This window comes from Puma concolor, chromosome A3 (assembly GCF_028749965.1).
Source record: "Puma concolor isolate L17-30 chromosome A3, mPumCon1.1.hap2, whole genome shotgun sequence".
Lineage (NCBI taxonomy): Eukaryota > Metazoa > Chordata > Mammalia > Carnivora > Felidae > Puma > Puma concolor.
The window spans coordinates 110,799,690-110,812,356 of record NC_141669.1 but is presented as its reverse complement, the minus strand read 5'-3'; the positions used below and the strand labels follow the sequence as shown (position 1 = coordinate 110,812,356).

General features: G+C 43.4%; 1 protein-coding gene across 4 annotated transcripts in view; it reads left to right on the top strand.

Annotated features, from left to right (window-relative positions):
- Positions 1 to 11,771, top strand: part of PANK2 (pantothenate kinase 2) — a 31,107-nt gene extending 19,336 nt beyond the window's left edge. Inside the window, exons 3-8 of one of the 4 annotated variants that reach the window (XR_015249391.1) lie at positions 3,044 to 3,297; positions 4,381 to 4,557; positions 6,232 to 6,355; positions 7,634 to 7,759; positions 10,068 to 10,173; positions 11,206 to 11,771. Coding sequence is in view for 3 of the 4 variants with exons in the window: in XM_086701766.1 (XP_086557892.1) it covers positions 3,044 to 3,297; positions 4,381 to 4,557; positions 6,232 to 6,355; positions 7,634 to 7,759; positions 11,206 to 11,256 (732 nt within the window). In the remaining variant the exon portion in view is untranslated. The remainder of the gene's footprint in view (positions 1 to 3,043; positions 3,298 to 4,380; positions 4,558 to 6,231; positions 6,356 to 7,633; positions 7,760 to 10,067; positions 10,174 to 11,205) is intronic. The other 3 variants (XM_086701766.1, XM_086701765.1, XM_086701767.1) reach the window with 3 other exon arrangements.
- Positions 11,772 to 12,667: the final 896 nt, after the last annotated feature.

Sequence of the window (12,667 nt, the reverse complement as noted above, 5' to 3'; positions counted from 1 at the left end):
TGGACTCTGGATCATAACTGATGGGTAAAGGAGAAAACCTTTTGCAGGACCCTGTATAGATGCCCTTTGGAACATATTTGAAAACCATTCAGGCTGTTTCCAGAGGTTCAGCATTGTATAGTAATTCAAGGGGACGGTGCAAAGTGAATTTTAGACCTTAGAAATTGGTTCTTGGGCTTTCGGGTTTCTCATTTGAATGCACCAGTGCTGTCCTTGAAAATTATAGGAAAATCAAATGCTCTTTGTGCATTAAGAGTAACTAGTATTTAATAAACCACAGTGGAATATTTTTTTAAAATAACTGAGTTTTGGGGCGCCTGGGTGGCGCAGTCGGTTAAGCGTCCGACTTCAACCAGGTCACGATCTCGCGGTCCGGGAGTTCGAGCCCCGCGTCAGGCTCTGGGCTGATGGCTGATGGCTCAGAGCCTGGAGCCTGTTTCTGATTCTGTGTCTCCCTCTCTCTCTCTGCCCCTCCCCCGTTCATGCTCTGTTTCTGTCCCAAAAATAAATAAATGTTGAAAAAAAAAATTTAAAAAAAAAAATAATAAAAAATAAAAAAAAATAACTGAGTTTATTTTGTTGCCTTTTTTTTTTTTTTTTTTTAAATTTGAGAGAGAGAGAGAGTGCAAGCCGGGGAGAGGGGCAGAGAGAGAGAATCTTAAGCAGGCTCCACGCTCAGTGTGGAGCCCATATGGGCCTCTATCTCACAACCAATCTCATGACTGAAATCATGACCTGAGCTGAAATCAAGAGTTGGACGCTTAACTGACTGAGCCACCTAGGCATCCCTACTTTTAATGTGCGTTGACTTTTAATGTGAATCAAATTTCTTAACATACTGGGTTTGCTTGTTGGTGTAACACATTATGTTATGAATACCTTGCATTAGTGAAATTAGCTATGCATTTATTCGTCTAACTATCACTTAGGGGCTGGGATTCATTAGGAATTAGCAGGACACTTCAGGATGACAGGAATTCTAGAAAGGAAAAGGAAAAAAAAACTGTAGAAGGAAAAAGGAGACCAACTGTTTGGGCTCCACTAGGCCACCAGTGTAAAATGATGAAATGAAAATACAGAAAAGGAGATACAGAAGAGGAAATTCAGATTCACATGCAGGAAGTTGGTTTTTAATTCATCTCAGAGAGGGCATGAGCAGGTGCCATAGGGACAGTGATGAATACTTCAAGGGCTTGGGTTTGGTCAGAGGAGTAATTTAATATTCTTACTTAGGGATTAAGGATTAAGATGAAGTTACCTGTTAATTTCCCTCTTTGCTGTGGATCAGAATAAATTGAGTAGAAATGTAATCAAGTGAGAGTTGACTTAAACGGGGAGGACTTGCAGGGCTGGACGCACTTGTAAACAGAAGTAGGTGCTGTAAGGGGGTTAGGAGGCAGTTTTACCTTCGTCACATATGTGGAGTGTAAGTGCTTGTAAACATTCATGTGGGTTAGAAGTTCAGCAAGTAAAGTGGGGAATTTTTTTTAATGTTTATTTTTGAGAGAGAAAGAGAGATCAAGCAGGGGAGGGGCAGAGAGAGAGGGAGACACAGAATCAGAAGCAGGCTCCAGGCTCTGAGCTGTCAGCACAGAGCCTGACACAGAGCTCGAACTCATGAACCTGGAGATCATGGCCTGAGTGAAAGTCAGATGCTTAACTGACTGAACCACGCAGGTGCCCCAAGTGGAGATGTTTCTTTATGCCATCTCTCCAGAGTCACCACTGTTAGAAGTTTATGTATCTTTTTAGTGTTCTCTGCATGACTGTATGACACACACAGATGCATGTAAACTTGGCTTTACACATAGGCACGTTAGTTAGGGTCACGTATTATGAAGTGTTTCTCAACTTGCTTTTTTGACTGACAGCATGTCTTGGAGTTCTTCCCACCTCAGTTCTTAATGACTGAAGATCCTTTTTGTTCTTAATTGATCCTGTACATTGCTTTCTTTTTAAAAAAATTTTTTTTTCAACGTTTTTTATTTTTATTTTTGGGACAGAGAGAGACAGAGCATGAACGGGGGAGGGGCAGAGAGAGAGGGAGACACAGAATCGGAAACAGGCTCCAGGCTCTGAGCCATCAGCCCAGAGCCTGACGCGGGGCTCGAACTCACGGACCGTGAGATCGTGACCTGGCTGAAGTCGGACGCTTAACCGACTGCGCCACCCAGGCTCCCCTGTACATTGGTTTCTAACATGAATAATAATCGTTCTGTTATTTAAGTGGATTACATTGGTAACACTTGTAAATTTTGATACTGCTAAAATCTTCTCATCCTCCAGGGACTATAGTTGGTTTATTTTTTATTTATTTAAAAATTTAAAAAAAAAGTTTATTTTTGAGAGAGAGACAGAGTGTGAGTGGGGAGGGGCAGAGAGAGGGAGAATCCAAAGCAGGCTCCAGGCTCTCAGCTGTCGGCCCAGAGCCTGATGAGGGGCTTGAACTCACGAACTGTGAGATCATGACCTGAGCTGAAGTCAGACACGTGTCCAACTGAGCCACCCAGGTGCCCTGTAATTGGTTTTAGATAGTGAAAAACCTTATTACCTTCTAATTATATACTTTGCAGCCCTTTGACGTCTGTTTATTAATAACAAAGTGAGGCCTAGTTTGATAATGTTCTATAGCTTCGAAGATGGTTGTTCAGAGGGCAGATGTCTGAGTCCTTGTGGCTCCTGCCATGTGTCACCAGGTGTTTGAGTCACTTGAATTTCTTGGAGTTGGCTTTCTAATAGGGCGGTGATCTCACCTGTGCTCCTGACTCATGGTCCCTGTGAGTAGACATCTTGTTTTCTGATTGGGTTTTGGGCACATTTCTCTGGCTGCTGCAGTGGTTTGTAGGTGGAGTGTATTTGGGTGTGTCTAATCAGATCGTCCCTATGTTTTTTGTCTCCAGCTTTGTTCTGTAAATCATATGTACGAATAGTACACATCTGTGAGCACTTCTATGGTTTGTTTAATGTAGAGGGGTGCCTTATTAAGCAGAGTTTTTATTTTTGGCTTGTTAGAAAGTCTGAATATATTTTTATTTCATTACAGATAGGTGACCTTCAGCTTTGCAAACTTGATGAACTAGATTGTTTAATAAAAGGAATTTTATACATTGACTCAGTTGGATTCAATGGACGGTCACAGTGCTATTACTTTGAAAACCCTGCTGATGCTGAGAAATGTCAGAAGTTACCATTTGATTTGAAAAATCCATACCCTCTGCTTCTGGTGAACATTGGCTCTGGGGTTAGCATTTTAGCAGTATATTCCAAAGATAATTACAAGCGGGTCACGGGTACCAGGTAGGTCTTTTATATAAAGGTCATTGCTCTTGATATCGTGATGAGCTAAAACTGAGTTTTCAGGTATTGCATATAAGTACACCTTTAAGAATGTGTTAAAATTATGTGAAAAGTAAAAAAAAAAAAAAAAAAAATTATGTGAAAAGTGGTTTTTTTCTGGAATTATGCAAACAAATATCGTTTCTCTTTGAAAATTCTGATTTCTTGACTTTAATCTGTATTGTTCAATATTTCATTATCATAGTTCGGTAAAATATTTCATTGGCAGATTCGTTGAAGCCCACAGTCCCTGCCCTCAGATAGTATATGATGTGCATATACCATAAAGTTACCAAAGCTACTAGTTAGCATCTATAAGGAGAAGACAAGGCAAGATCCCAGCTTTGAAACTGGCCTGGATTTTATACATACATGTGAACATGCACACACTCACACTCACACACCCATGGGATGGTCTGAGATCTAGAAGGTGAGGTACTGAGCAACAGAAACATGATTGGAGGAGGGTAAGCCGAAAGGGGTGGAGAAGTGAGTGGCAGGCAAGAGTGAATATGCTGTGGTTTAAGGATTAGAGATCATTAGATGCAAAACAAGGAGCTGGGGTTTGGGATAAACAAGGTTTTTTAACAGGTGTCAATTACAGAATGAGAGGAGTAATTTGGGGGGAGAAAACCATTAATGGAGAAGTTCTTTGCGGGGTGGGGGACTGATGAGCCAGGATGACAGGGGGCTTAGAGAGACAAAGGGAGGAGGTGTTAGCATGGCCTGGGTGTGTGGCGGGCAGATCTGCGCCCAAAGCTCCTGACACTCAGCAGATGCCCATACTGCACTGGGGGCGCAGGCAGGGAGGTGGGCCCAGTGTTTTGCCTCACTGTTTTTGGCTCTTGTGAGTATGTACCTTCAAGATATGTATCAGGGGCCCTGAGTTTATCTTTCTGCAGTCTTGTCTGCCAGTGGCATCTGCAGGATTGGGTTAGGGCAAGAGTGGGTTGATGTACGGATATAATTTCCAGTTCATGAATAATTACCTTCTCGTTCTTATTTTTAAAATGTTCTAATAGTGTGTTGTTTGTTTTTAATCAGTCTTGGAGGAGGAACTTTTTTTGGTCTCTGCTGTCTTCTCACCGGCTGCAGCACTTTTGAAGAGGCTCTGGAAATGGCATCTCGTGGAGATAGCACCAAAGTGGATAAACTAGTTCGAGACATTTATGGAGGGGACTATGAGAGGTTTGGACTGCCGGGCTGGGCTGTGGCATCCAGGTAAGGGGGCTTGTGTGTTCTGAGAAAGACAGGAATAAGATATTAAATATTGGATGTATCTTTTTCCTTTTAAACGGTTTTATCCAGCTATAATTTACATACTGTAATATCACCTGTTTAAAGTGTAAATTTTAGTGGTTTCAAGTATATTTACAGAATTTTGCAGTCATCACCATAGTCTAATTTCAGTACCTTTTCATCATCTCAGAAAGAAACCTTCTGTCCATTAGCTGTCACTTCCCATTTCCTCTACCTCAGTCCTTGGTAAACACTCATATATTTTCTGTCTGTAGATTTGCTTGTTCTGGACACTTCATACAAATGGTGTCCTATTATGAGATTTTTGTGACTGGCTTCTTTTCACTTAGCATGTTTTCAGGGTTCATCCATGTGGTAGCATGAATCAGTAGTTTGAATTTCCATGTGAATTAAAAACAATTTTAATGTTTTTATTTAGAGAAAGAGAGAGCATGAGCAGGGGAGGGGCAGAGAGAGAGAGGGAGACACAGAATCCGAAGCAGGCTCTAGGCTCTGAGTTGTCAGCACAGAGCCGGATGTGGGGTTTGAACTGGTGAACTGCAAGATCATGATGTGAGCTGAAGTTGGATGCTCAACCAACTAAGCCACCCAGGAGCCTCTCCATGTGAATTTTACCATCACCTTGTCAGTGGCTGCAAAAAAGGCATTTAGGATTTTGATAGGGATCCTGTTGAATTTGTAGGTCATGTTGGAGGGTATTGCCATCTTAACATTATCAAGTCTTCTGATCCAAGATAAAATGTCTTTCCATTTATTTAGAATTCTGCTTTTTTTTTTTTTCTTTTTAATGTTTATTTTATTTTGAGGGGAGGGGCAGAGAGAGGGGGAGAGAGAATCCCACTGTGAGTGCAGAGCCAGATGCAAAGCTTGATCTCACAAACTGTGAGATCATGACCTGAGCTGAAATCAAGAGTTAGATGCCTAACTGACTGAGCCACTCAGGCGCCCACACGTGATTTTTTAAAATGATAGTAAAGGACCACATATATATGTGCTTATGTGCTAATTTCAGGGACTTTGTAAATGCTGCACGTTTTATGTTTGAGTTTGCAGCTTTTGTGCACTGTTAATCACTTCCTTTTCTGTTGGGTTTGTGTTTTGATCGGTTATTAATGTAGCAGTGCTGCTCTACAAGTACTTTGAAGTACTTGGCCTTCTAGGGAAATCTGACACTCTTCTGTAGTTGACTCTGGGACGCCACTTTGCTTTACTCTGATAAAGCAGTTTCCGAGCTGCGAACGTGACCATTCAACTGATCCGTATGGCTGCGCAGCTGGGACTGAATCGCCAATAGAGGTGTCTCCCTGGAGCTGTCCTCTGGCTGCGGAAGGCACAGTGGCGCCTTAGAGTGGATCTGATGAGGTCCTAACTGGACGTACAAAGATCTGTTATCAGTGCTAGATGTCACTGGGAGCTGTGGGGAAAGGCATTTACTTATTCAGAATGCTTGAGCGGTTTCTTCCAAGTTGCATTTCTCTTTGAACAGATGCTCTGTTATTTTGTAATAAATGGTTTGAAGATTTGAACAATGTCGCCCTAAAAGTCACATTTATCTTAGTAGAGTAACATTCAAGTTCCGTTGGGCTGTGTTGTCTTTTGGTTCAGTGGCCGCATGTTTTTTTTCTTCCTTCACAGCTTTGGAAACATGATAAGCAAGGAGAAGCGAGAGGCTGTCAGTAAAGAGGACCTCGCCAGAGCAACGTTGATCACCATCACCAACAACATTGGCTCAATAGCAAGAATGTGTGCCCTTAATGAAGTAAGGGGACCTGGATTTCTTTAGATGCTCTGAGGAGAATACAGAACTTACTAAGTGGGCCTCAGCCCTGTGTACAACGTCTGTCTTGTCCGCACAGTACCTGAGTATAGTTGTATGGGGTGGAGTTTCATTGGCCATGTTAAAGCTCTTCAAGTGTAGACTGCTCTTAACTGATGTTTTTTCCTCAGTGAAGATAGATATTGCCACTATGTAAAAGTAAAATCACGTCTTTTGAGGGGAAAGTAGGAAGGTAGGAAGGCAGTGAGAAGTCCGGGTGATGGGGGCTTTGGGGGGGGGGGTGGGGGGGTTGTAGGTGGGGTGGACAGCAGCCCCATCGAGCCCGGAGTCCCCGGGAAGGCATCCGGAGGAGTCGCCGAGGCCGGGAGAAGAGAGCGGGCAGCCGAGGAACGCCCGCCCCGTGCGCCGCCGCGAGCTGTCTTTGTGCTTTCAGCTTCTTTACAGTGCTGCCTTGTAGCATTCGGGTCAAGCAGCATTGTACAGGGCTATGAAAGAACCGAGAGCGGCCTTCCCCGGGGTCCCGATGCTGCGGCTCCGCCACTTGTCCCTGCTCACGCGGTTTTGCTTACATTTACTCTGCTCAGTGGATCGGGTAGGCATGCGGCTTAAAAAAGAAACTTCGAAAGGCACAAAAGGGGATTGTCTCGTTTTTAATTAAAAAGCTACTGTATCAGCATCAAGTAATTAAAAACATTCTTCATTTGAATATGTTAGTTACTGTTTTCTTTATCGCTTGTTCCTTTTCCTGTGCTTTTATAAGATATATTAGTTGGTGTCGGTGTACGTGCCAATTGACATTTTTTACTCAAGTATTTAAAATTACACAGCTGTGTTCTTGGTTTGTTTCTGTGTCATAAGTCACTCCCATAGAGCTGGGTGTGGGTTGCTCGCCAGCGATCGTTCTGCAGTAAGGCATTTTTATTTTTTTTTTTCTTTCAACTTTTTTTTTTTTTTTTTTTTACTTTTCTGTATAAAACTTTTACCAGAAGTTATTGTTTGTCATACTTAATACAAATGTTTTTCCTAATTTGTATTCTCTTGTGACATTTTCTGGCATGGCTTGAGGTGGGTCCAGAGTTGTCTGGGTTCAAATTTAAGTAGCCTTGGACCAACTAGATTAAATGTAAATACTTCTTAAATTTTTTGCTCAGCAGTCAAGTTGCTGCTAAAAACTATGCACGTGGTGCTCTGTTTGGGGTAGCTTTTACGAGAGAACAGAAATTAAGATGAAAACTAATTACCTTTTTTTAATGTGCTCAGAACATTAACCAGGTGGTATTTGTTGGAAATTTCTTGAGAATTAATACGATCGCCATGCGACTTTTGGCATATGCTTTGGATTATTGGTCCAAGGGGCAGTTGAAAGCACTTTTTTCGGAACACGAGGTAAGCGGACTTATTTCTCGCGATGTGTTACGAGTGTAAAGGGCATGCAGTTCCCACCGCTTGGAACTCGAAGTAGATGTGAAATGGACTGCACTGCAGTTCTTACTTAATTTTTTGTAGACGTATGATATAGGGTTTAACTTTGTAATGTTCAAAAGCAATTTCTTACCTGATTTAATGCAAGGGAAATTTTTGGTTAACTGAATGTCAGCAATTTTTTTTAAGATTAAAAAAAATTTATTTATTTTGAGAGAGAGAGCACGAGCACACACAAGTCGGGGAGGGACAGAGACGGAGATGGGGAGAGGGAATCCCAAACCGGCTCTGTGCTGATAGCACAGAGGGGCTCAGTCTCATGAACTGTGGGATCATGACCTGAGCTGAAATCAAGAGTAGGACACTTAACCAACTGAGCTACCCAGGCACCCCTGAACGTTAGCAATTCTAAAGAAAAAAAACCTTGATAAACATTCACCTATATTTCTAGCGTTACTTTTTTCCAAACCATCCATTATGTTTTTCCCATTACATTTTGTAAATGCACTTACTCGGGGTTCTGCTTTTTTCATTTTGATGTTGGCTTTTGTGTTATTGATACAGTTCATGTGCCACTCATATAAGATGTGTGTTCTGAAAACAGACAGAGAAATACGTTCCAAGATTAGAACCACGTAAGAACTTCATACCTAGACAGGCTAGAAATGACAGAATGGAAGAAAATCATTGAATTGCTCCACCTGAAATTCTGTATGGGAAAGTGCCTTTCTATTTTTCCAGTTTGGGGAAAAAAATAGGACCATAGCTATGGAGGGGAGCCTCTCTTCTGTCCCCTTGCTTGTGGGACATTTGAACTATTTATTTCCAGTGTTGCTGGATCTAAGTGCTATCACATTTTTCAGAATTGTTTGTGTATATTTACTTAACAGTATTTATAGGAATCGGCAGAATAAGATTTGAAGTGCTACAGGGATTGCCTTTTCCTTTAAAGTTGCTCTGAGTTTTTCCTGTTCAAGGGCCCTTACTAAGTTCATTGTTAAAATTCAAGGTGTACAGATTCCCCTTATCAAAGCTTAAAGGTTAGTCATCTAATTGTTTATTTTATTAAAAAAAATTTAATTGAATAAATTTGACGTGTAACATTGTGTAAGGTTTACAGCTGGTCACTTTGATACATTTATGTGCTGGGAGGTGGTCGCTGATGCGGCCACCTGGCCTGATGTGATGGTGCTGCATTATTACTGGCTTTGCTTGTCCTGCTGTGCATGAGATCTGTCTGGCTTATTTACTGCCCGTCAATTTGTACGCTTAAACATTGTTTGCTTTTAATGTTATTAATAAATCGGTACCAAATTATCTTTCAGTTTCTTACATCTTTTATATACATCTTGCTTTTTGTGATTTTTGACCTGTTCTATTTTGCTTTATGTTAGAATAAAAAGAAACTCTCTTTAATGTTACATTGCAGTAGAACTTTGCTCCTGCTCCATTTCTACCTCTTGAAACTTTCCTAGACGGAAGGTGGAGATTCATTTCTTAGGTTAACTTTTCTTTTTTTTAGTCTTCACACCGTAACAGTTATAATTTGAACACTTTGTGGAGTCTTGGTTTTACGTTTTGTCATTCTTACTGCCTGCTGACTTCATGTTCCTCTCTGGTTATGCTTGCTGGCCCTGCTGTCTCTTTTCCAGTTGCATCTAGGCTTCTGACTCCAGTGTTGATCGCCGCACTTGTGGAAATTTGATATGTTAGGCTCTGACATATGAAGGCTCTTCCCGTGTGAAGTCGGGAAGTGAAAGTTTTGTATAGATTCCTCTCTGCCCTCTGTCTGCCTTTGCTGTTCTCATCTTAGCATTTTGTAGCTTGTAACGACTTACACCTTCTGCTCGGTGGCGGGTCTTGGGTCTTCAGTGGAGCGCATTACATTGGTTAACTTCATCTCTTCTTTTGTTGCAAAATAAAAGATCCAGAAGGCCACGGGAAACACAGTGCGTAGCCAGCTACTAAAACGAGTGCCCGCTGGTGAGCCCACCTGAGCCCACCCTCCGCCAGCGGGTGCACTTGTGGGCGTCCTCTCAGGATGCTCATCGTGTGGCTGGCTGTTTTTAAAACCAAGAAACAGAGTGAGAGGAGAGGCTTCAGCTTCTCTCTTGTGTGGCCACGTTTCTTGGAGAAGCTTTCCTTGGAAAACGGAGTGGACTTCAGTTATTTATGATATTTAGAGACCGTTAGCACGTTCTTTGCAATCCGTCAGCATGTCTTTCAGGATCTTCCCGCTTTCCTTTTTCAGTCGTTTTTGTCTTTCTTAAAGGACTTTGCTAACTGCCCGGCTAGCTCAGTCAGTAGAGCATGAGACTCTTAAAGGACTTTGCTGTGGCATCTTATCCCTTGGAGACCTTGACGGATCCTGTATCCTGGTAGGACTGTTCTCTGAGGCCCGCAAGCACTGTCTTTTTACCAGTGTGGATTTTGTCTCATTTTTCTGTTACAGTCCTTTTCTTTTTCTTGTCTGTTTTTGGGTTTTCATGTCTTGGTTCTTGGTTGTATTTGACCTTGGCTACTTACTTCTGGAGATGGGCTTGCATTGTCCTCCTTCAGCTGCTGCTTCTCGCTCTCATGCCTCTGCTCTCTCTCCAGGCTCTTCTGTTGCTCTTTCACATGGTGCTTTTCTGTCTGTGTCCCCCCCTCTTCATGTCCCATTAGGGCACGGTTGTCCACTCCTCTGCTGCCCGCCTCTGCCAGTGCTGCCCCGACCACTGCCTTGCTCCAAGTGCAGACATCCAGTTACTTGCTGGGTGCGGCTGCTTGGCTGCCTGGGGCACTCCGGCCTTGCACGTGCTGTATGGAAGCCGTTCTTGCTCGCCACATCTCTTGCTCCTGTACCCTCGTGGCTGTCACCAGATGTATGGGGGACACCTAAGCCTCCCTGCTGCCCTCTTCCCTTTCTTCAGGCAGGTCTTGAGTCCGTCCCAATCTCTTCTTGCTGTCCTTCCCATCCCTAGCCCAGTCAGGCCCTCCCCCTCCGTGACCTGCCCCTGCCGCCCCCACCCCCACCCCCCCAGCTCTTCCTGCCCCATCAATCTTCAGGTCCCATCTTCCCTTCATTCCTTAGTTGTCTGGAAATGCTCCGGGCCTCTGCTGCTTCTCACGTCCTCCTTCTGCAGGAGGCAGCCCAGGTACGGGCTCTTTCCAGAGGGAACTGAGCTGCCATGGGCTTCATAGCTCCTGCAGCCCTCACCGTGGGTTTTGGTCTCACATGCTGGCGTGCCCGGGTGTTTTATACATCCAGCCCTCCTCCTCAGCCTGGGAGCTCCTTGGAGCTCAGCAAAATAGGTGCTCAGTATCGGGAATTAAGGGCACTGTTGGCTTTAACACTAGTAATCATATTTATCGTAATTTAAATAAGTCTAAGGAAAATTGCTCTCATTTGTGGTGTACTTTTTTTTCAGGGTTATTTTGGAGCCGTTGGAGCACTCCTTGAGCTGTTGAAGATCCCCTGATCACCTGGGGAGGGTTCCTGGAACATTGCACAATGGGATCTGTGAACTTTTGTTTTTTAAGAGACTCAATTTTATGATGGTGTACTACCCAAATCAAAGCAAGGAAGGATGAGTGTATTTTTCTAAGTCATCAAGATAAATCCTTAAAAATTTAGTCGAAACTAGTAACCACTAAGGAAAGATACATATAAAAAAAAGTGGACATGTCCACGGCAGTGAGGATTTGCTGTAGTTACGTTGCTTTTCAGTATAGCTTTGTTAAACCTGCCATGTGTTTTTGAAATTCCCCGTGTCACTTACTGGGAGCCACTTCAGGGGAGAGCTGTTCAGTGTTCAGCTGGCTGGTTTTGTGTCCTGTTGAACGTGCTAAATGTAAGGCAAGTACTATATGTTGTAATCTCATCACAATGTAGTCAGTATAGCCTTGGAGATCATTATCTGTGAATTAACTCTGGTGTTCATTTAGCCTCTGTGTGAACATATTGAAAAACATGTTTTATTTAAGGTTCTGCAAACTTAGAGTAATTCTGTACTTGTAATTTTGGCAATTGAGCAACTTTGGGGAAGGGCAGTTCCAGGTTACCCTACACTGCAGATCCTGGGAAGGTGTGTCTGGAAAGATGGGACTTAGTCCACCCCGGGAAGAATGCCCTTGGAGGGGCGTGGGGGGGTGGGAGGTAGGGAGTTAAGCGGAGTTAAGCTAGTAGAAAAAGTGCACCTGGAAGACTAAAACCAGACTTCTCGAATCGACATTTTCAGGGAATCGGGGAGAATCTGATTGTTTCTGGCTGGTAGAAAGTGAGGAATTGAAGTCCATTGATTAACTCCTAGGGGCAGGGTAGGGAACTTTTGCCTTCCTCTCCCACTCAAGGTTTTTACTTGCCGGAAGCTGGCAAGGCTGGCTCTGAGCTTGGGGTAGGACTGAGCATGAGGGCTGCATGTGCGAGGCTCAAAAGGCAGCTTGAGGAGTCTTGGTAAATAGAGATTTAAGATGGAGTCTTGGTAGAGATTGACTTAGAGCGTTTTCTTTCTGCTGTGCAGAATAATTTAAAAAACCCTTCCCCTTGGAGATAGAATATTGTTTTGAGTCTTATCTTGTGTATTTTTGTGCCTGCATTGCTGTTGAAGGCCATGAAAGGTCTGTATAAAGCAGCCTTTGAACTAGAAGGTGACCTCAAGGCTCTGCAGCCTCCTTGCGCCTGGCAGGGACCTAGGTTGGAAGAGTGCAGGGCTGGGTCACCAAGGGAGGAGGGTCGGTAGGATCCCTTGGCACCCTTTTGTGTTGGCCGCGTGGGGGCAGCAGAGGCATGTGCCAGCTCTGGGACCAAGGGCAGTTGCTTGCAGGGCAGGGAGTGGCCATTTCTCAAGGGCGCCTCTCAATGCAGCTGGGCACCAGCAGGTTGTGGGTACT